The sequence below is a fragment of the Schistocerca cancellata genome, chromosome 3, assembly GCF_023864275.1.
Source record: "Schistocerca cancellata isolate TAMUIC-IGC-003103 chromosome 3, iqSchCanc2.1, whole genome shotgun sequence".
Taxonomy (NCBI): Eukaryota; Metazoa; Arthropoda; class Insecta; order Orthoptera; family Acrididae; genus Schistocerca; species Schistocerca cancellata.
The window spans coordinates 368,486,884-368,512,536 of record NC_064628.1 but is presented as its reverse complement, the minus strand read 5'-3'; the positions used below and the strand labels follow the sequence as shown (position 1 = coordinate 368,512,536).

The following is a 25,653-nucleotide window of genomic DNA, read 5'->3' as shown; positions in this document are numbered from 1 at the left end:
CTAGGCCGAGGTAGGAGGACTTTACCCTTGAAAGCAACGTAAGCAGCCTCATCTTCCATCAGACCAATGTGACCAGGAACCCATAAAACATAACAGTGGCTCCCTCAACAGCGACCAAGTGAGCACACACAGGCTCTCAAGGGCACTGAGAAAATCTGAGTATACGAAAAAAAAAAGTGTTGCCAGGTGTACTGATAGAAGATAGAAGGTGAAGAGCTCTGCTGTAAAAATCTAGCAGTGTTCTGGAAGCCGATACCCCAAATGGTTAGTGCCAATGACAAAGTCACATCCAACAACACAGTCAGTCACAGAGCCATAGTGTACATAGAGCCATAGTGTACACAAAGGTGCTACTGCTAGGTTGTGTGCAAAGATTGAGAAACTTACAGCGATACATCGAATCTGGAGCAGTGTTCTTTGGAAGCGAATGAAGTTCAACATAAATACAGGCTGTCACACAAAGCCAAAGCAGTGCAGGGTTTAAACCCATCAAGAACATTGCAGCTAGCATGAAGTGAAGCTGTCTGAGCATTAGCTGAAAACAAACTCCGGGAGGTAACAGGAAGGACACACCCCATATTGGTGGTCAAGGAGTCATCAAAAAAAAGAGGGCATAGGATGGGTGATCTAGCATGGCAGACAAATGTTATGCATATCTGCTGAGGAGGACATCACAACGGTATGACAGTGGTAGTTCAGCAGCTTCTACATACAGGCTCTCAACTAGGCTATTGTAAAAGGCACCAGTGGCCGAACATATTCGACAAAGGTGGATTGTGTTAAGACAGCACACAATGGACGAGCCTACAGAGGAATAAATGAAACACCCATAATCTAGTTATGACAGACAAGGGACTGGTACAATGGAGCAGGGTGGCCCAATCCGCTCCCTAGGAAGTACTGCTGAGGACACGTATGACATTGAGGGACCAGATACAGCATGCAGCCACATAAGACACTTTGGGGGACCAAGAATATTTCTTATCAAGCATGGGCCCCAAGAATTTCATAGTTTCAACAAACTGAATAGCAACAGTCCCAAGATGTAAAGATGATGGAAGAAACCCACTATGATGTCAGAAATTCATACAAATAGTTTTGTCCCTAGAGAAGTGAAAGCCATTTCCGATGCTCCACGAGTAAAGACAATTGAAACATGGCTAAAGATGCTGCTCAAGGAGACAAGTATGAAGAGAACTGCAAAGATCGCAAAGCTGCCATCAAAAAGGGTGCTGGAGATGCCTTGCGGGATACAGTCCATAATAGGGTTATGGCTATAGCAAAGAGGACAACGTTCAGGACGGAGCCTTGAGGTACCCTGTTCTCCTGGATACTGGTGTCCAACAAGGTCAAACCCACACGTACCTAGAAAATTCTGCCTTTAAAAAATTTCTGAAGGAAATGGGGCACACGGCCGCAGTAGCCTCACTTGTATAGAGTACGGCAGATACCAGTTCTCCAGCTGGTATCATAGGCTTTCTCCAAATCGAAAAACACGGCCACAGTCTGGTATTCCCATGGAAAACCGTTCAAGTCATACGTTGTCAAAGTGGGAAGATGGTCAATTGCAGAATGGCCCACTCTAAATCCATATTGTGCAATGGTTCCTCCTAACTTCCTACCCCCATCTTGGAGAACCACTGTCCACCACCACTACAACAACCTCCAAACCACCTCCACATCCCCTCACAGCTGACAAACCCTGTCTCGCAGACAGACTACATTTATCCACCCTCCAAAACTCCCTCCCACCATCCCACGGGATCCAGAACCTAAACAGACCCGTAACACAGTCATGAACCTTTCCTCCAGAAGCCTTCACCCCACAGAAACTTCAGTTCTTTGTCATTTCTAAAGGCCTCGCCTTTTGCCCCACTCCCAAATTCAATCGTGCAGGACTTGTTAATGACAGTCTCTCCTTCTTCTGGTCCCTACAGTGGAAACAGTTTTTCACCACCAATCCTACCAATCAGTCTCAACCAAAGATCAATGTTGAACCCTGCCTAACTCTGTTAACTCCTCCATCCAACTGCGATCCACCCCCACTGCCACCAAATCGTCACTTGTTAACTTTCCAAAATTTCTTAACCTCGAAACTTGCCTCACCATCATTCCCCAAATCCCTCAACATGCAAATTAACCTTACATCCGCATAAAAAACCACAGTCCACCATCTAAAAAATGATCCTGACATTATAATCCTATCTGCTGACAAAGTCTCCACCACACTTGTTTTGAACTACAAGGATTACCTGGCATCAGATGTCAGATTCATCCACCTGCAAACCCTGCCACAGTGACCCCATTCCAGAAATCCAGCGGGATCTCCAGTATCTTGTCAAATCCTAAGGCCCATCCCAGAATGTCTCCACAGTGTCCATCTCTCTGCTCACCCCAATTACTCCCCGCACTTCTATCTTCTACATGCTTCCTGAAGTCCATAAACCCAACTACCCAGGACCCCCTTTGTGGCCGGTTACTGTGCTCCCACTGAGAGAATCTCTGCTCTCATAGACCTACACCTTCAACCTATTATCCCTCCAATATAAAAGATAACAATCATTTCCTCCAGTTCCTGTCCCTTACTCACACGGTGTCCTGCTTGTCACTATTGATGCCACTTCCCTTTACACTAACATCACAAATGCCCATGGCCTTACCGTTACTGAGCACTACCTTTCCCAGCACCCGATGGATTCCAAACCAACAACCTCCTTCATAGTCACCGTGGCCAACTATATCCTCGCCCACAATTACTTCTCCTTTGAAGGCATTACTTAAAAACAAATACGGTGTACAGCTGTGGGCACCCACATGGCACCATCCTATGCCAATCTATTCACGGCCCATCTACAGGAATCCTTCCTAAACACCCAGAATCCTAAATCCCTCACCTGGTTCAGATTCACTGATGACCCCTGTGTGATCTGGATTGAGGGTTTGGACACCCTATTCACATTCCTATAGAACCTCAACAACTTCTCCCCCATTTGCTTCACCTGTTCCTGCTCAACCCACCAAGCCACCTTCCTACATGTTGACTTCCACCTCAAAAATGGCTACATCAATACCTCCGTCCATATCAAACCTACTAACCACAAACAATATGTCCAATCAGACAGCTGCCACCCTTTCCATAGAAAGAAGTCCCTTCCATACAGCCTAGCCACCCATAGTAATCCCATCTGCAGTGACAAGTGGTCCCTCTAGAAACATACGGAGGGTCTCACAGACTGTAATTTTCCTCCCAACCTTGTACAAAAACATATCTTCCATGCCTTATCTTTCCAGCCTCCCACCACCTCCTGAAGTCCTACCATCTGGCCACAGAGGAGTATTCTCCTCCTAACTCAGTATCACCCAGAACTTGAGCAACTGAATTACACTCTCCCCCTGGGTTTTGACTACCTCTTGTTGTGCCCTGAAATGAGGAATGCCCTGCCCACTATCCTTCCCACCCCTCCCACAGTGGTATTCCGCTGTGCACTGAACCTACACAATGTACTCATCCATCCCTACACAATCCCTGCTCCCAACCACTTACCTCATGGTTCATACCACTGTAATAGACCTAAATGCAAGACCTGTTCCATATATTCTCCCACCACCACCACCTACTCCAGTCTGGTCACAAACATCACCCATCCTATCAAAGGCAGGCAACCTATAAACCAAACATGTGATCTACAAGCTAAGCTGCAACCTCTGTACTGCATTCTATGTGGGCATGACAACCAACAAGCCATCGGTCCGCATGAATGGCCACTGACAAACGGTGGCCAAGAAACAAGTGGACCACCTTGTCACTGAGCGCAGTGCCAAACATGACATTGTTCATTTCAATGACTGCTTCATAGCCTGTGCCATATAAATCCTTCCCACCAGCACTAGCTTTTTGGAATTGCACAGGTGAGAACTTTCCCTGCAATATATCCTACGTTCCCGTAACCCTCCTGGCCTCAACCTTTGCTAGTCATTGTCCTCTCCCATCCACCCCCTTCCCTATTCCCACTCTAGCGTTACACAGCCTTCATTCCACCATCATACCAGTTTTTTTACTTTTCACCTTTTCCGCTACCCCCCCCCCCCTTTCCCCCGCTCTCTGTCTAACCTCCCGACTGCACACAGCTGCCCTACCCTCTCTCCACCTTGTCCTTGCATGATCCCAAACAGCACATCACTGTCTGCCACTCCTACTCCACTAGCCCCCTCCTTCCTGACCCAGCCACCTCCTTACCCCCAGCCAGTCGCCACTCCCACCATGCACTGGTACTGCTGCTCACTGTGTGGCCTCAGTTGCCCGAGACTGCAGTCATGTGTGAGAGTTGAGTTTGCATGAAGGTGTGTGTGTGTGTGTGTGTGTGTGTGTGTGTGTGTGTGTCTGTCATCTATTTCTGATGAACACCTCACTGGCCGAAAGCTTTACCTGTAACAGTCTTTTTGTTGCGCCTATTTACGAATCAGCATCTCCGCTATATGGTGAGTAGCAACTTTCCTTTTCATTATATTGTTATGTTTCATCAGCTTGCAAACACTGCTGGTGAGAGAGAGAGAAATGGGGTAGCAGCTAGAAGGAATTACTTTGCCGTTACCGGGCTTAGGTATGAGTACGACAGTAGCTTCCTGCCTGCATCTAGGAATGTGCCATCTGCCCAAATGTGACTGTACGTATGAAGGACAAAATGCTTGCCCACAAGAGAAAGGTACTGCAACATCTGAATGTGATCATTATCTTGCCCTGGAGCAGAAGATCGTGGTGGAGTGAGAGCATGGTCTAATTCCCTCATAGTAAAGGCGGCATTGTAGCATTCACGATTTTCAGAAGGGAAGGACATCACCTGAGCCGCATCCACTCGTTTCCGAGGAAGAAAGGCACGGTGACACAGGGGGAGCTCGAAATCTCTGCAAAATAGTGGCCCAAGGCGTTGGAGATAGCAACAGGGCCAATAATGACACTGTTTGCTATAGTCAGGTGAGAAATCAGGAAATGAACAGAGCCAATGGAGGTTGCCCCACATGGTGGAAGAGGAAGTGAAACTGTCAAAAGAATTAGTAAATGATATCCAGGCAGCTCTTCTTTGCTGTCCTGAAGAATGTGATGACACTGCACATGCAACTGTTTATGAAGAAAACAGTTTGCCATCATAGAATGAAGGCTACAAACATGGAGAGCACGTCTCCACATGCGAATCACGATGCGGTAGGCCTCAGTTTACCAGGGGACTGGGACACAGCATGGTAAAGATGAAGTGTGAGGAATGGAACGTTCTGCGGTAGTAAGTATAACATTCATACGATACTCTACCTGGTCACCACAACTGGAGCAAGGAGTAGCAAGAATGGTACTGTAAGAGCTGGATGGTAGAATGTACGGCTTTCGACTAGCCAACAACTTGCAAGCACCACGGTTGAGTACTTTTTCCTTTCAGATGGATCTCCTGGACAGCCCGCTCTGAGATATATAGGACCATTCGTGGGCTAAGGCAACATGGTTGCCATTACAATTTATAAAGAGGGGAGAAGCAGGTGAGCCATCACCGCAAGAGCATCTCTGCCACAGTTAACACATTTGGTCATGTTTTGACAGGACACCCAAGAGTGGTTACAATGTTGACACTGGTAGCAAAGTATCAGATTTGGAATTTATGGTCAGACTGTGATTTCACAGCCTGCCTTAATCTTCGATGGAAGTACTACTCAATCAAATGTGAGAAAAAGAGTGTGTAGACACTACTTTTGAATTAACCTTTTTCATTACTCAATGGACCACAATCGTACCCTGATCAGAGAGACAAGTTTGGATTTCTCCCTCGGTCAGACCATCAAGCAGAGTGCAAGTAACACCACATGAAAAATTCAGTGTACAATGAGCCTCGACATGAACAGGACAGCTGTGAAAGAGCAATGCTGTAAGCAGCTGCTAGATTTGAAAATCACACCTTGTCTTCAGAAGCAAAATCCCATTACATAAGTGAGAGAAGGATTTCACAGGGCCTGCAATTGCATCAACACTTTTCTGAATAATAAACAAGCTAATTGCAGCAAAGGATTGACATCATTCAGTATGTGATACCACAAGCAACTGAGGAGCAGCTGGGAGAGTCTTTGAATCTTTAGCCTTGTTCCATTTACATTTAGTAGACATAGACTGAGATGGTGATTGGTCATTGTGAAAAAATCCCCCAAGATTGCCACAACATCGATGGCTTTCCAACTGGGGCTCCCTCAGAGGGGGCCTCATCTGCCTTAGGTGACTGTTCACTCCTCAGGTTACACTTCCTGAACTCCTGACAGAGGGACCAACTGGCAGTTGGGAAGGTAACAGCTCAGGCAATCACTTCTCCCCAGACCTGGACTGTACCAGGAGGTACACGCAAATCCTACCTGACCACCCACGGCTGGGAATTAGGCATTACCTTGTCAGCTGTTACACATCAAATGTGTGGGCTGGCCTTCAGGAACACACAGGGAAGAAGGAGGAGGAGCAACGAGAAACCTCAAATGCTGAAGTGGAGGAAAAAGAGAATGAAGAAAGAAAGAAAGAAAAAACAGATGAGAGACTGTTCTGATGTCCGGGTATCCAAACTCTGGAGTGCATTCCCGAAACTATCCAATACATGTTTCCCACGGGAGAGGAAAAAGAATAGCTGGAGGATAGTAATGCAGCATGGAAAGGAAAGAGGTGCTGCAATGGCTGGGGTCCCATGGAAGCCAAGCACGAATTCACCAAAGAGTGGTGAGCCTCTTGAGACTACACACAATTCTGATAGTCACCTTCAGTTCATTTTTCCTTCTTCACTATAAACACAACAAACCTTGATGCACACAGGATGATCACCTGAACACTTTACACACTTTGATGGAAACATAAATAATTAATTTTCTTCATGTGTCCTTGATCAATGTCCAGCACACATCCACACATACCTTTGTCCTTATAACCAATAGTTAAATGTCCAAACTTTTGGCATTTACAACATCTTGTAAGGCTTTATATACTCTGTTAGCACAGGGGACTTAATAAATACCACATTTGTATCCCCTTTCCCTCCAGTCACCTGAGTCTTTACTTTCCTCATAGTGTTCACCTCTGTGATGCTGAAACTTGACACTCCTTTCACTAATTATGTGGCTTTGATTCCTATGACATAATTAACACTTTGCTGAAAGTTTGTGATCTCAGCCTCTGGTTTTGTTTTTTGTAAAAAATCACAAACATGCATTGAGATGTGAGCAGGAGCACTATCGTGATGTGATTTCCACGTATGGTTTCGCCACAATTCCAGTCGTTTTCTTCAGACTGCTTTATGCAAATGGCCAATAACTTTCAGGTAGTACCTCATGTCAGAACCTTAAACATAGAAGCACACAAAGGCTTCGGTGTCTTACTGTCTCAGTGGAAAGATCTGCCATTCAGACGTGCCCAGTACACAGTTTATAACTGTACTCGAGAACTTGCAAATGTGATGAACTGTGATCATTCCAATATCATGCAATATTTGCATGCAATGGTGTACGTTGAAAAATCTAGTGTACACCTACTGCATGCTCTAAGCCAAAGACACAAAAGTCAGCAGATGGTCATATGTGAACCTCTGGTTGCTCGTCATGAATACCTATCCTGTATCGTTACTGGTGACAAGAAATTGTGTCTTTATGCAGACATAAGGAAAAGGAAGGAATGGTTGAGCCACACAAAGCAGCAACTTCCTGTACAAACACCTACAAGCATCCCTGAAAGAAAGTGTTATACATCTGGTGGAACAACAATGGAGTGGTATACTACAGGGTGACACAAGGGAGACAGAAGGTTTTGAACTGCATAGTACTGAAGGCGCGGTGATGGGAGGTGGTCGTGGTGGGGGATAGTTCTGATCCACACAAGACGCCATTTCATTTACTCAGTCACTATGGAGCAGTGGGACTTGCAACGTCGAGTGTTTGTCTATGACAGTTTCGTGAAAAGTGGTGAGTCTATTATTGCTATACAGCGATTGTTTCGTGCAGAGTAACGACACATGAAAATGTTGAAAGGGTAAGACAAGCGGCAGTCAGAAGCCCAGGACGGTCAGCTAGACGTCATGCAAGTGAGTTACGAATCAATCGTGAATACATTAGATGAATTTTGCATAAAGAATTAAAATTCCATCCCTACAAAATGCTCATTGTCCAACAACTTAAGGAAACTGATTTTGCTGTACGAGAAGACTTCGCTTACAGAATGCAAGTGATTTTGAGATCGAATGAAAATGAAATTTTATTGATGAGCGATGAAGCTCATTTTCATTTAAACGGGACCGTGAATAAGCAAAACCTACATTACTGGGCTCCAGAGCATCCACATCTTATCCACCAGTGTCCTCTACACTCAGAAAAAGTAACAGTCTGGTGTGCTCTTGGCTCTGTTGGCATTATAGGACCTTATTTTTTTTTTTTAAGAGAATGGGGCCACAGTTACTGTTAATTCAGTTCGTTACATTCGTATGCTTGAAACATTCTTGAAACCAGAACTAAGAAGACGACGAATCCCTTTAAAACGCGTTTGGTTCCAGCAGGATGGGGCAACATCGCACACCGCAAACACTTCAATAACAGTTCTTAGACGCATGTTTCCTGGCCGGATTATCTCATGTTTTGGCAATGTTCCTTGGCTTCCCAGGTCACTCGACTTGTCAGTATGACTTTTTTCTGTGGGGGTACCTTAAGAAGTGTGTCTCTAACCACAAACCATGAAGTTTGGACGAGTTGAAGAATGCAATCATGCAAGAAATTGCTGCCGTCCCTGCAGAGATTTTAGTCCATGTAATGGAGGATTTTGAGAAGAGACTTGAGTCCTGCATTCGAAATGATGGTCATCACCTTGACGACATTATTTTTCACAAATAACTTTGTTACCTAAAATGGCAAATAATGAGCTTTGATTTTGTGTAAATAAACTTGCATTAATTTCATTAAAAACCGTCCATCTCTCATGTGTCACCCTGTATGAACTGCTTCCCCAGGTGACATTTACTGTCAACAACTGAGACATCTCACAAACGCAATCCGAGAGCAAACACCACAAAGAGTGCGTGAAGTGTTAGGCTACAGCATGATAACACCTGCTTGACTTTCTGCTAGACTAACAAAAAATACTGCACATGAATTGGGTTGGGAAGTTATTCTTCACCAACCTTATTCACCTGATCTTGCGCCCTCAAATTTTCACCTTTTCAACTTCCTTTTTCGGATAAAAATGCACCCTGAATACGGCTCAACAAGTTGTTTGTCTCAAAACCTCATGATTTTTACAGTCACGGAATCTATAAATTACCCCACAATATGCAGACTGTTGTAAATAGTGAATGAGAATATACTATTGATGACTAAAGTCTCTGTTATAATATACATATAAAAGTTTATTGTTGTGTTTAAAAACTAATCGAAAAACACTACGAATTTATGCACCAAAGTAATACAATTGCATGTGTTTGTGACACTTTTGGAAGGAAAGAGGCATGAATGTAACGGGCACACTTCAACTAAATAGGAAGAATGTACTCGATTCCTTGAAAATGAGAGACTCAAGAAAGGTGAACTTAGCATGTCATTCACAGTGCGTAATGGTGCTGGAATGGATTGATAAAAAACAGGTGGCCTTTACTTCAACATTACATAACAAAGCAGTTATTTAATTTTTTGTTTGTTCGCCAGTACGCGTCTACAATAAAGGTACATATTGAAATCCCAACACCACAGTGCTGTAGCACATTGTTAGAGGAGTTAAAACTGCACAGCCCATTGGCTAGGTGAAATATCATGCAGTAACTCACTTTCAGCAGTAGCAAAATTGTTTCAGCTGTCAGGTCAATCCAGACGGCTTTTTCAACTGTTTTGCCCGACAAAGATGCAAAAATTCTGCTACTGCTGGAAACTAATTAGCCTACGATATTTCACTTCATGAATGGACTGTGCCATTTTGTCGGGCGTGCTACGGTATTCTGGTGCAAGTATTTCTCAGCAGTCATCAGGAATGCAGACATGAGCCTGCAGGTACAAAAATTAATAATATAACCTTATTTTTTGAGGTAATAACTAAAACATTATGACAAATTCTCATAATCTAATACTTATCCACTTACAAGGTGTGGTCCCATCGGTGGGATGAACTTTTTCAAATCATCCTAATAGTGATGTGGGTTAGGGTTTCAGGTATCATGCTCTGCAGCCATCCACCTCGGTTGGGTCCCATTTAAGATTAATCAAAAAAAATCCGAAGTTTTGCATGATGCTCTACTGCTTCAAAAATGAAAACATTATACATATTGGGTGCATAATGTAATGTTTTAACATAAAGAACTCAAAAGCAAAAGGTTCTGGGTTCAAATCTCGCCAAGTTCTTTTAAATATTTCATTTTTAAATCTTTATCAAAATGACTTAAATGTGTGCTTGTATTTCTTTTCCTTCAGCACATAATTTTAATCACCATATTAATATTTCATTTGCTCTAATTTTTCTTCCTATAATTCTTTTTCCCCTTGTAATCTTTGTTAATGTGATTTAATTGTTGTTCTGTATTAACCTCGATTTAATTTCTTCCATAATCTTATATTTTTGTCTCTGTTACTGCATTCATCATCATTATTACTACTACTACTACTACTACTACTACTACTACTACTACTAATTTTGCTGAAGTTTCGTTAAATTTTTCTGTGTTATTTTGTCCACAGTGCAATAAGAATTTATGTTTTAAATGTCTGTTTGAAGACTGCCATCCAAAAAATGTACATCTTGCAATAAAAAATACACTATTGCAGATTCACTGTAAATAGACTATTTTATCTTTTGTTTTTTAATCAAAATAGATTAACATTTTCAAATGTTTAAATCTTATGATAGATAAAAATAACTACATTCACAGGCACAAAGATTCCAAGTGGAGACAGAATGGTAGGAAGAAAAAATGAGAGTGAATGAAAAAGTTAATACTTGGATTAAAATAAAGTGACAAATAATTACATTTAAACTAATTAATTGAATAAAAATAATGATTAAAGTAATTTCGATAAAGATCTAAAAATAAAAAGTTTCTTAGAAATTGACAAGGTTCAAACCAACAACCTTTTTCATGTGAGGATTGTTACACAACCCGTCAGTTAATATTTCTATTTTTAAAGTTGTAGAACATCATGCAAATTTCTAATTTATTTTCTGTTGTTTGGGCCGGTATTACACTTTCAAATTTCTTTGACAAAGAAATTTGATCAAATATTCATCATAGTCCCTACGGAATGGCTAGTATATAGTAACAGAAGAACAGCATGAATCAATTGAGAAATTGCTTTTTTTCATGCTGTTAGTTTGGCAGTTCTCAGTCACTAAATGAGGAGTCATTTTTCCCACATAAATGCAAAATGTAATTAAACTAATATCCCTCCTCCTGTTAATGTTAACACATAACAACAAAATCTGAGTGTATGTACACAGTTCACAGTAGCCGGGTCGTAATCTTAGCATTGAAAATCCTTTAAAATGATAAATGAAATATGACCTGATGTGATAAGTTCAAAAGGAGCTAATTACGTATATCTGTATGCTTGCCAAATGCTTTCTGGTGCTTTATGCTTATTATAGTTCATTTTACAAATTTCTTTACAAATTTCAGATTCATTTTAATACATTCAAAACTAGGCACAATTTTTACATTCTTGGATATTAGCTGCTATTTACTGTTACAAAAACCTTTTGGCCTAATCCTTGCTTCTATGCCTTGTGTGTAGCTATCAAGTTTCTCTTTCTTGGCTTCAACATTTAGTCCTCTAATATGACTGCCTGTGAAGCTTCCTTCTCTTGTGCATATCTTAACCAACAGCTAACACAAATTCTGTAACATTTAGCACAAAACTCAATGCCTATACAATTTCAGCTATCTACCACTGCTGCTTCATCAATGAATTGTATTGTGCTAATTTTCCATCCTTAACATGCAACAACATTTCTTTAATTCCCTTTTCAATCAACAAATAAAAATCAATGGTGACAACGAACTTGCTTTATATCTTTCCTCATTTTCACTTATACAAATCTGCGATTGTAAGCTACTGTAATCTCCTTTGAAGATCGTAAGTGTATTTCCATCTCCTTGCCTAAAAAAGGAAAAACATTATTAAAACCAAGATTATAAGATGCCTTTCCATATTTATAGCACCACACTAAGTTCTGAAACACAACACCCTTTGGATTTTGAATGTGCTTCTCCACCCCATATACACAATATACATAGGTTTCATGTAGTGTTTATACATGCCAGCTGTTTTCAGTAAACAGAAGACGATCACTTTCTTTAATTAAATCTAAGACGAGGCACTAGGTACGTTCAAATAAATCTGACAAAAAGCAACATTTTACTGAAGTGCACTATTACACTACACCAAAAGTATCTGACAAAGCAAATTGGCCTAAGAAATTTGGCCTTACTCACAAATGAGGGCCCAAGAGGGGGAATGGCTCCAGGCTGAGATACCTGGGACCATAACTTTTATCACCATATAGATGGTTTTGAAACATCGATCCCATCAGTGGGGGTGTCTTCTTGTTAGACACGTGTTTCTTTGTTAAGAGTGTTATTATGTGACAAACAAAACGACCCATATTACTACTTTTTTTGCTTCTAGTAATACTCGGAACATGTGGAAAGCATGCCATGTTGCACAGCAGATCATATTCTACAGCACAATGTAAGCCTCTTACAACTGTCGAAATATGTCATCACCTTCCAACTCAGAGGAAGGCAAGACCACTCCATTTAAGAACAGAACCTAGTCTCAAAGCCTTGCAGTGTTCATATCAAGTTCCATGTTGATTATCAATTTATTTAGCCTCCAGATGTCCATCTGCATCACTAAAGGGAAACTCGCCCTCCCCAAACCAGCACAAGACACTTGTGGCCAGTAACAAGAGCTGCTGTCTCTCGGACATGTCCGAAAGAACAAAAACTATTTTTGATCCTGCAGCCATTTATTATTGTGAGCCACAGGAAATAAAGACATTAGCTGTTACTGGGCACTGAAATATATCAATGGGGAAACTTAAAAAATTGTGGCAGACTGGACCTGTAGCCTAAGCAGAGTCCTACTCTGGCTTAAAATTTTCGTTAGTCATGACATATTCACTTAATCACGCACTAGATTCAACTCATTTAAACATACACTACTGAAGCATAAAGAAATGGTCTCTGGAAGAGTTGTACTGTGTTTTATCTGTTGCCTATTCCCTGTAAAAAGGTTTAAATTGATATACATGAGGTTTATGTGACTACATTCCATGATGATCATAAAATTTTGAATATGTTAGAAGCTTGAGTTTATGTGAACATGTTATACTAACAAACTGTTTGAATATGTTAGAAGCTTGAGTTTATGTGAACATGTTATACTAACAAACTGTTTAGATACAGTATATCTTCACCTGCTTAGAAACAAGAACACTCAAAATAATTTAAGCCAAATGTGACTTGCAATGCTTTATTTGTGCATAGATGCATTGGTAAATCTATGATTAGTTCCATAACAATAAAAAGATCACTATGTTTATTACATACATTTTAATATCATTTCTACTGGGCCTATCTATTTCTGATCTTACAAACATGTAACTAAAAATTCAGTTTCTTGATCAAGGTAATTGAAACTGATTTGACAAATACCTAAACAGAAATTTTAGGTAGTTTATGGCTAGTATCACATTAGGCAAGGGAACTTTTTTCATCACAATACATGTAAACATATCTGAAACACAGATAAAAGTTCATGATTATAAGTTAATAAGTTACTCGCAACCGCAGCACACCTTAAGCTGCATGTGTTCCTTGGGTGTTTCTAAATCAGTAACAATACTGGGGCCAGGCACACACACACACACACACACACACACACACACACACACACACAGACAGAGAGAGAGAGAGAGAGAGAGAGAGAGAGAATGGTGTGTGTGTGTGTGTGTGTTTGTGTGTGTGTGTGTGTGTGTGTGTGGAGAGAGAGAGAGAGAGAATGGTGCGTGTGTGTGTGTGTGTGTGTGTGTGTGTGTGTGTGGAGAGAGAGAGAGAGAGAGAGAGAGAGAGAGAGAGAATGGTGTGTGTGTGGGGGGGGTGGGGGGGGCAACTCAATACTGCAGAAAATATGGATACCACTTGGAAGTAGAACAAAAGGCACTTACAAGTTGTTTCTGTCACGTCGACATGGTAGGGGCAGCCTGTCAGAGAGAACTATGATTTATTTCCTTAAGTTTTGACTGATTTTCAGAATGAAGATACCAGTTTCAAAGATACTGTAACTCCATAAATACACACTGGAACTTTGATTTTACATTCTCCAATTTTACGTTTTTTGCCATTCTACACCATAAATTCACAGCCCCTGTGAAAAATCCATAAGACCAATGGTAAAAATTCCCCGATTTCACATTTCTTCCTAGTAAGGTTTACCTCGATACTAAGTTTTTACTTGACATCTCACTTGACTTCGTCCCATTTTCTTCCTACTGACATTTGATGTGGCTGAACAAGTTATAAGTGGCACAGAACACAGATGGTTCACACCACAGGTGATAGCGGAGTTAAGGGAATAATTTAGGCCGATGTGAGAGAGGAGGTGTGAGGGAGGAAATGCTGACATAATCCACGATCAATATTGCCAAACAAGTTACCACATTTAACTTAACCGCACAGTTATGACAGAACTACTGCTAGGTAGCAGTGGTAATGGAAAAACAAGACAGTCAACGTGAAGTATTTCAGACCGAGCCATAAGTGATGAAGGGGCCCAGCCTCCACCTTTTCTTGTGCATATATTTCTGATGTACTGGATCCAGCAACAATATCAATTGTCAACCTTTTAAACTCCAACACTGAGTCTTTAAGAATATGTTCAGTCATAATTGAGGAAACATTGCCCATTTCCAGATAGTGAACTCTTGTTGGCTGGCAGCTTGTTGAGTCATACAGTTGCCAGCACAGCTAGTGCACCATACTAACACATGTAAAATGACCTTGCCTACTGGATTTGTGGAGAGGGGGAGTGGCCCTTCAGTGACGGGAGTGTTGGTAGGGGTGAAAGCATTTTGTGAAGTGCTGAAAATATACTTTTCACGCAGATGACGCACTGTCACAGAGATTTCACACAGAAATAGAACAAAGGTTTTCATATCTGATATGATACAGCTGCTAACAACTACATACACTACTCATGTATATACTTTCCACGAAACACACCACACACTGTAAATCGCAAAGATTGGCAGCAGTGATGGAGGACATGAAACGAAACTGCAGCTCACCTGAGCTTTCTTTCAAATTTACATTTTACACAATGTACAGAAATTCACTGAGCTGACTTGTAAGCTTGTAACGTCAATTGGGGAAGTAAACTCATTTTTTCATGTCTCTGTTTCTCTCATCAAGCCTAAAACAACATGTTAACAGTGGTGAGTATAGGAATGTGGCTCGAAAGAAAAGCATTGAACAATAACAGCAATGGTGGCAAAGTATATCATTAAGCAGATGTTCGCATTTATGATTATGGTTTTACCAATAAGCTGTGATGTTTTTAGTTTAATCCAACATGTTCATCAAATTTTGCTTTTTTTCTGGGTGAGTACAAAGGATGATCTCTCAAAAACATGTGTATTGAACATACTGTTTGTGGTCATAGCATGCCGGAAAACATGCTCGATTATCTTTTACTCAGATACCAATTTCAATTTTTTGATGAGTTTTTACTTGTTGTTACACATCTGATTTTTTAAGAACTTACAAAATTCATTACCACAACTTACTGTACAAACACTGTATTGTACATTTAATTTCCTTCACTTAGATTTTATACAAAGTATTGGAGAGGATTATAATTCTTAATCATATATGCCAATTACAATTTTTGCTCGTGTTTTGGGGGTTTTAACGCTTTTTAAGTCTGGACCATGCAGAAATGTAAAATAGGGGTTTGACTGTATCTCCCAAGATGACAGCTATATTGTTCAAGCTAAATTAACTGCTATTCTTCTTCTTCATTTGTTTCAAGAAATCAAAACCAATATTTCCCCGAGCACAACTGAGAATTCTTTCAAGACAAGAGCTACAAAAGTTTCAAATGGGCGTTTCAATTTTTATGACTGCACATGCCTGAGATAACTGCCTAGCTCTATCATGTACTATAACACAACGAGTAAAAAAATCTTTAAATTAAATATACGGTGATAATATCTTTAAGATTGTTTGAGACACGTTTAACTCATTTATCTGGCTCAAAACATACCCTTTAACCCTACAACAGCGAAAAATGCAATATCCCTAGGACAACGGGAAAGGGTCATTTGAACCTTAATGAGATTTGAATTAAAAATTCACAACATGGTTAAAATAAGGTCGTTACTTTATCCATTCAGCTGTATGCTTGTGCCACCCGTGGACTCCCATCAGGCAATGTGTGCCACCTGTGGCTCACACTTGTTTCTACGAGTTATGATACCTGCGAAACAATGATGTATGATGCATTACCCGTCAGTCAGGTACAACGAATGTTATCTTACGCCACTTTCAAAATAAGAGGTCAACATATTAAAATAGTAGCCTATGGCATTTGAATGACACTGCTGCCCCACGGCGAGAAACAGAAAAAGCAGCACTGCTAGATGAAGGGCAGTGTAAATAAGCATGCCGCCCCATAGTGTGTCAGTGTGAATGTGTTAATCAAATCTTTACCTCAAAGTTCAAACATTTTTAGATTACTGTTTCAGATACAAACCACTGCAATTCTACACAGAAATGTGACCTGTTTCTGACATTTCTTCATTAATTTCATTTGTTTGTTTCTACACACTGAAATTATGCTTCGAGCTGATTATTGGTATTTTTCGTACAAGTTGTCTGCAGATGACATTTTTTCGATTTCTCACAGATGCCACTGGTCTTGTTTCCTCTGCACATTCCAATTTGACGATTCCTTCTCTTTCCTGCATTGTCTGGCCCTACAGCTAATTCTTCATTCAACTAGCTTTCTTGCTGATCTTTGCTGTTTCCCATTCACGAGTTCATTTATCAGCTGAAGAATAAACATTTTTCTCTACATGTTATTTTCATTTATTTGCTTTTAGATGATCCACATTTATTTCTACCATGTCTAGCATATGGTAGAAGACATGTACCTGTCATTTCCTAAAAGCAAACTCAGTTTCAATATTTGTGAATGATTTGATCGAAGACACCTGTACCATACTTTGTGCCATTACATACCATACGTTGTGCCATTACAGAAGATAACATTTTCAGATTTCTTCTTTCCTTCTTCGCCGATTGAAACTTCAGGATGCATTGCACTGAGATTAATGAAATTCTTACTCTAATTCCTTGAATATGATGTCACGGAGTGTTCTGGTTTATCAGTCTTTTTCAAGAAAATGGAATTCTGGTCACAATGCTTCTTCACATAGATAGTGATTTCTCAGCAAAACTTGTTCATTGTTTATAATATTACTTGAAAATACAGCTCTTCGGTTGCACAGGTAAAATAATATAAATTTCATCTACGGTTGCTGCATTATCGGCCATGTTCAAAATTGTAATTGTTCATTGTTCTTACTAGCAATATTTTCTTCCGTCGAAGTTTCTTGGCAAGCTCAATAGAGGTGAAGAAGCTGTCTGTTATGTTTCTTCCCTCGTTTAGAAATAGCTTCAAGGGGCAAAGAGCAACATACTCCCACAATGTCTGGTTGTCTGGTTCGTCCTCCTCCTCCTCCTCACCAAGTTATGGGAAAGTATTTCAAATGTACTTTGATGCCACATCTGTGGCTATCCAAAACTTGAGTCCATATTTGTCAGGTCATCCGTCATCTGCTGCTTATGCCCATGAACTGGGTAAACCTGCACCAGTGCTCAGCAGTTGTAAAATTTTCACCATGGCAGTAACAGAGGAGGCATTTTTTCATGAACTTGTTCCATGTTTCAGAAATAAAAAAGCAGTTGTCAGCATGGATTTGTTGAGCTCAGGAAGACTTCTCATCAAAACTAAAGGATTCTGTAAGTTCACAGAATCTGTCACTTGTCGTTTTATGCCCAATAAAATTAGGCTCCCAAAAACATGACCAAAAGTCATCCAAGGAGACATCTTTAGCACAAAAAGTACCTCCTCTAGTGTACACAGTAGCAATCGTTGCCTCCAATTCATTCAACGATACCATCCAACTGGTGATTGCTGCTTCATTCCAAGAATTTGATTCTCTTGTTTTATGACATGCAGTATTGATTCTTCAAAAAGAAGTCTAAAGGCACCGATGACAGCCATCCACTCTGTGGCAACCATATGCAATGGGCCCTCCTCCTAAGTGAAGGCATGTTAGCGACTTCACATTCTGTTCTGTCTCTAGTTGCCATCTTCAATGTTGTGCCAGTTGACTCCAAAGATTATTATGGAAAGAACTGATGTGGGAGACATCTACCCACAGTAACTCTGTAACTTATGTTTTGTGACCAAAAGAATGTTTTTCTCTTTTTTTAAAAAAAATAATTGAGTTGCTGTGACGTTGTGAATCAAAGCAGAGAGGAGTGAGTGGAGCTGGCAACAAGCAAGAAGCCTGTCATTGATGGAAAGGTAGCAATGGGTTCAAAATAGCATGTTTATACAGGAACTATGGAATAGTTGTGATGTTAAATTTGCCTGTATTAAAGAGGAGAAGTGTAGAGAGTAATCTAAAATAATAAATATGAAATGTAAATATTTTCTGAGCCAAGGAAAGGTTTAATATATTAAAGTAACAGAAAGCCCAAAAAACTTGACAGACGAAAGGCCTGGAGGTAGCAGTGCTTCAACTGCTGCTAATGACAGACCTCCTAGAGCACGAGACAGAAGCAGGTGGGACACAGACTGATGTCGCTGCATTGAGAGCTGCATCATGAAGCTGACGAAAAGCAGGTGAATATTAACATTACCTATAAATGTATCCATGTCCTTTCACGTGGACAAATCCATTTCTAATTTGGCTTGTTGGTGGAGCTGTCATTACACTATTTAGTTTTCTCAGTATTAATAGCACTGTAAAAGGCAGAAGAAGCTATTAGTAGTTTTGAATCTTAGTTATAAGCTGGGCATGTCTACTTCTGTGAAGTCAAGATTAGTATTCCAATGCTGTTAACTTGCTAATTACGCAGTGCTGAGAGTGAGAAGTGCGGTTTTGTGCACATGAAGTTACCTGTCGAAAGTCATCAAAGGCTGGGGAGAAACGTTTTGACACAGTGAAATAGGGAGAGTGTTCTAGCCAGCCAAATAATAAGGAACAAAAAGGTTCCTCCTCTTTTTTGTGCATGTTATGACCCTCAGTGTAGGCGCACGCCCAGGTTGCAATTCCATTTTCGATGACATATGTGAAGAATGCACCAGTGAATGGTAACAAATGGAGGTTTAAATGTATTGAAAAATTAGGATTGATGAACCAAAACAGTCTGGAAACCTTATAGGCTTCTTGTGGCACATCCCCAAGACTAACACGAGTCGAAAGAAAAACATATTGTTGGATTATGATAGTTATGCAAGGTTTTCTCACTTAACACAATTTCCTTGCACTATATATGGTTTCTGTTTTTCTCCCAACAGAGCACAGCACCTAGGTCATTACCTCTCTCTGGCTTACAGACAGCGGAGATACAGGGTTTTCTACCTAATAATATATTTTTTTAAAAATTTTATTTATTTTTTGGATAGGAGGTATTCATTCTACATTAAGATACAAAGTTTCACTGGACACAGTGGCAGAAACTTAACTAACAGAAATCTAATCACAAAAACAGGAAGCCAGGGGACACGCCACAACTCCTCCTCAGTCTCATTATCTTTCCAAGTTATCTCTGGCAGAAAAATCACTGTCTGAATCCAGTAAGTCACTTCTGATTCATTATCACAGTTCTCTATACTACGCAAAATCTCTTCATTAATATGACCACGATGATCTGGCATAAAAGGAAACTCCTGTTTTGGCTCAAAAAACACTACCCAACTAACAAGGTAACAGCAGCAACATGAGAAATAGAACAAAAAAGTTACTTTACACTTTTCAGCAATGTGTATAAACATCGTTAACCAATGCCAAACGCAACACTAGTACCTTTGTGATTATGAGAAACTGCAACATTCTAAAAAGGAGTTGTGCCAGCAGTCAAATGACCCATCTCGCTGTTCTGGGAATGCTTCATGAAATTTTTGTGAAATCATGAAAATTCAGCAAATTACAGCATACTATTGTAAAAGAGGGAAAAGAAAAAGGGAAAATTCGTGAAGTTCGGTGGAAAAATGTTGTAAATGCAATTCATTACAGCAGAAAAAAATCTAAAGGTGTCTTGACACATTTCATTGTTCTAGTGTTGAACACTTCATCCTTTTTGATGTCTAATAAATAAATAATAAAAAAAAAGTCTCTTAGTCTCTGACAAGTGGATCAGCTAATGTTGTAATTTGCTTATTCTGTCACCATGTGGACGTCAGTAGGCTAAATGATGGGAAAAAAATGCATTTTTTACAGTGATATCCACTTCTTTATTTAAAAAAAGCTCTGTGACAGTTTTGTCATTGTCTGGATATAGAAAACTAATAAATAATTTTCTAAATGTTTAAAAATGCTATTACTATACCATTTTTTCCTTTATGGTTTCATTTCCGTATGATACTACAACTACTTATTTATTGCTTATGAAAGCATAAACAAAAATTTATCCAAAATAATACACAAAGGGCTTTCAAAACTAACAAATTCACCATGCAATAATATTAATAATTAGATAAAGGTGTCAGGTAAACAGTGAGAGATATGAGACACATGTATACCAATAAGAAGTGAAGGACACACCACCACTACAAAAACAAGAGCATATGCACGATCCAGCTGATATTAGTCTCATGCTGAATGGCGAAATAGTTTCAATACTTCACAACAATGGTTCTGAGTACACTTGCTACTAGTCAGTACCCATTACATTTTCTGATTTCTTCAAACTGATAATGGACTAAAACTTTTGTCTCTGTGGCAGGACAAGACACGAGCTCAGTTTCTGACGATTATGTTCCTAAGGGGTGGGGGAGGGGGCTACCTTCCTTCCCCTCCCCCTTCCCCCTTACAGTACAACACTTCTCAGACAGAGCAAGATTGTCACTTGGGTACTAGATACAGGCAGTGCCTGAGGGACACTCAGGTTCCAACTCGGTAGTGTTAATATCACATCGACATTGAGGTCATCAGAGACGGAGCATAGGCTTGGAATATTTCTGGTATGGAGAAGAACTCAGCAGTACCTTTTCAAAGAAGCCATCCCAGCATTTGCCTGGAGCTATTTAGGAAAATTTCAGAAAATCTAAATCAGGATAGCCAGCTGCAGATTTGAACTTTTATACTCCCAAATATGAATACAACATGCTAACCATTGTGCCACCTCACTCTGTCCCCCATTCTGAGTAACCTATGGTGTAACATACGTACTACGATGAGATGTAATGTAATGTTCCAACACGTCTTCATATTGATAACTGCATATTTATGGAATAATACTGTAATGGATAAGTGATTTTAATCTCATTTGGAAAGGCAGTGGCTAGAGAATTATATATTTATTGCCTAACTTTTTTTCTATGTGCGAATGTGTGTGATGTTGCTTGAAAGTAAAAGTTTCTTTTTATTTTTAATTGTTAATGAGTTTTAAATTTATTTACAGGATATTATTATAGTACCTCAAGTTATGTGAACACATCATGAGCAATATGAAATCACATTAGCTGATGCTGAATTAACCAATTACAATAGAGTGTACGAAGAGGTATCTAAGTATGCAATATCACAAAGAGAGTAACTAAATGCTATGCCTTCTGCTTACTAGTAACACTTATACACAAAAGTATTTTCAAAAATAAAGTAGATACATAACTAAGGAATGATTTCAACATGTATATCTCCTAACCATAAAAATGAACATTAGCCTCACTTTAACTGAAATGACCCTCATGCAACATTTAATAACTCATCATAAGTTAAGTACATTTTAAACTGAAAACAAAGTAATGATAGCATTTTAATCTAAGTAAACTCATGTTAAATGAAGTGTTTTAATTTTAAATGTGAAAACTATTCCCATATATAGTTTTCAATAATAACACACTCAAAACAATTACAGACGTCTTCTATCTACAATGTTTTACAGTTCTACCCAGAATATTATTTCAAGAAAAATAAATCAAGTGCCAAATGTCTGTGTTGAGGTACCATTCCATTCAGCAGCTGGCATACAATCATTGAAGCCAAAATATGTCTTAATGATTATTGCAACAGCATACACCAAAAGGGAACAGTACAGTAGTGGTATTACAGAGTTCCCCAAGCATGCTACAATAAAATTCTACGGACTGCCAAATTCACACAATAAACCAGGAAGGTTATTTCATTCCCATAAAACTGTTTTACTTAAAGTTATGGAACATACCTGTGAAATGACAGCCACTTTATATTATCCATTAGAACAATGCCAGATGTCATTAAAAGTTCTGCGAAATCTAAAGGGTCTATGCCTTCTTCTTCATGTTTCTTGAACTGAATACCTGAATTCTGCAACAGGTCGATGCTGTCTTGAGCATACATATCTTCCCTAAACCAGAAACAATAACACTGTAACAAAGCTCGTAAAGATAACACTGAAATACTGTTTGGTTTCAGTAACTTAAATTACTGCTTACAAGTAAGCCATCTTCAAAATGCTTCAAATAAGTGGTCAGAGACCTATTTTGTGTTCTGTTGTTAATGTGGATACTGTAAACATTCACAGGTATCGATGCAACTGTGAAATGTCCACTCATAACTTAGTAACTTACTGTGAAACAACTGGCTTTCATATCATACTTTTATTCAGAGCCAATAGCAATAGCATTTCTGTGAAAGTTATTAATGAACAGAAAATATTTATAGTACAGAGAGAAAATCTACTCACTCAATGACAACAAACAGAAACACACAGACTTAAAACTGCTGTTTCAGAATAAGGGTCCCTTTCCTCAGAACAAGAGGAAAAGCTTGTGATAAGAGATTTTATTGTTGTTGTTGTTGTTGTTGTTGTTGTTTATTTATGGTGCTTAACATCATGGTTATCAGCATCCTTATATTTACTGTACAATTTTAATAAGGCTAGAACATGTAAAATCCAGATATGCAAAAAAGCTACACACGATCACACCTGATCTCTCACACTCAGCACACGAAGCCACTCTTAATGGTACAAAAATAAAAACCAATATATGACAAAATATTAAAATGTTGTTAGCAGACGAGGAAAGTAACCAAGAAGCAAATAAAGAAAATGTGATTGGCTGTTCACTAACGTATTAACTGAATAAGCCAATCATACCCTACACACACTAAAATGTCCTGCCTAACAGCTTAAGAAGGTCAGACAAAACATATAATTTTAAATCACATGCCATATCATCTCATCATCACTTAAAATAAAGAAGGGCAGGTCTGCCAATAAACCAGTTTCTACCCTCTCATCTGTATAAACGACTCTCAGTTAAAATGTGTCTAACTGTAATCAGCATGAATGGTGGGCTCCATGTGGTTCCCAAGTCATGCAGCAACCAGCAGCATCATGTTTTATTTATTCACTATTTGCAAAACGATTTCAACTGATTAACAGCCATCATCGGTGCTTTCAACCAATATGTGCCCTGAGTAGTAATACTGTCTTAAGCAGAGATCAAACAGTATTACTACTCAGGGCACATATTGGTTGAAAACACCGATGATGGCTGTTAATCAGTTGAAATCGTTTTGCAATAGTGAATAAATAAAACATGATTTTGCGTCTGGTTGCTGCATATTTGGTAATTTTATGTCATCAGCATGTCACATGCATCAAACAAACCAGCGGATCATTAAGTTCCAGAAAGAAGCTATGGGTTAGTGAGCTGCTTCCTATTCAAAGATTTGCTAAGCACACATCACTCTTCTAACTGGCCAGCCTCTTTTTATTGATCACAGCTTGTTATCTGTCATCTCCAACCACTCTTCCTCCAAAAGATGCATGATGCACCTTCTCAGCAATGACACCATGGCATGCGGAGGGATAGGACAGTAGATTATGTCAAGAAGGCCGCATGCCTCCTTGGCTGCGGCATCAGCAAAATTCATTCTCAAGAATCCCCATATGAATTAGTACCTAGAAGAATAACAACTCCTTTCCCTGTCTTTGCAACTGCAAAAGGGCATCATGTACGTTCTGGGCATCAGAGCAGATATGGAATTTCAAACCATGATTATATTTCATCTGATACACAGTTCTATGAATCACATAGTGTTCAACGTTAAATACAGTAAACTCACTGGGAAGGCAGAGTCTGGCAATGAGCAGTTCACAGGATTCTTCATTGTGGATTATATGCTACCGACAGAAACTGTGAACAAAGTCATGCTTAAAACATTCCCCTAAGGGGCACTGTGGACTGGGGGAATTTATCAGCAAGAACAGTCCTGACCCTGAGTCCAAAATGACATTCAGCAAGGACGAAGCGCCGAAAAATTGAGAGAGAACCACGAAATCCCCATTTGTGTAACTGACAGATGATACTGTGCCTCCATGTCAATGCCATACACCGTTTGAATGTCAAAAATGATTTATACTATATGCTGCTTTCATATTAATGCTTCCAGTAGTGTTCGGTTAGTGAGAAAAAGAAACTGGTAAGGCTCAATGCTACAATAACTGACTTACCTTGTTTCCTTACACCTAACCAGTCGCATAACCTCCCAGATTTCCTCTCTTCTACCAGGTGCAGTCCCTACTTCTCAAAGTAAGTTTATAACTTTCTACATGGTTACATCTGATCCCACTTCATGAACAGTTTCTTTACATCCCTATCACAACAACTGACATAAACAATTTGTTTCTAAAAGTACAAATCCAGAACGTAATATAATGTAGCAAGAGATAATAGAATCAACAACGGAATGTCATGATATAAAAAGCCAGTGGATGAGGGGAAGAAAAAGAGAAGGCAGAAGAAAGGGGGAGGGAGGAAGGGAGGCAATATTCAACTGATAGTGCAGAGACCTGTATGCCTATTACAACTGTACATTAAAAAATGGAGATGTTTATTGAGTAATACTAATTACATGGAACAAAGATGCAAAAACAATGGAGCTGAAGTATGTGTGGTGCAATGTTAGTTACTGAAAATGAGGTTACTTCCTTGTTAGAAATAATACCAATGGCAAAAGCGTCATATTAACTACCAAATGCATACTGGTATCTTATTACTATAGCAATCTGAAAAAAAAAATTGCATTTACAATAAATGCAAATACAGGTGGAAATTCTGTCTCAAAATGTGGAAACACAATCTTACATAATGAATGCTATTTCATAGCAAATTTTATCCAGATGAAGTATTCTATCAAAGAAACAATGAGATGACAAAAGTCTTGGGATACACCTCCTAATATTGTATCAGATTTCCTTTTACCCATACAGTGCAGTAACTTGACATGGCATTGACTCAACAAGTCGTTGGAAGTTCCATGCAGAAATATTAAGCCATGCTGCCTCTATGTGAGGCTGTAATTGCCTGTAATTGTGAAAGTGTTGCCAGCGCAGG

General features: G+C 39.5%; 1 protein-coding gene across 7 annotated transcripts in view; it reads right to left on the bottom strand.

The window, feature by feature from the left end:
• Window positions 1–25,653, bottom strand: part of LOC126175054 (CCR4-NOT transcription complex subunit 7) — a 119,553-nt gene that overhangs the window by 41,712 nt on the left and 52,188 nt on the right. For all 7 annotated transcript variants that reach the window (XM_049921567.1, XM_049921570.1, XM_049921573.1 and 4 more), the window contains one exon: window positions 22,494–22,655. In XM_049921567.1, the coding sequence (XP_049777524.1) occupies window positions 22,494–22,655 (162 nt within the window). The remainder of the gene's footprint in view (window positions 1–22,493; window positions 22,656–25,653) is intronic.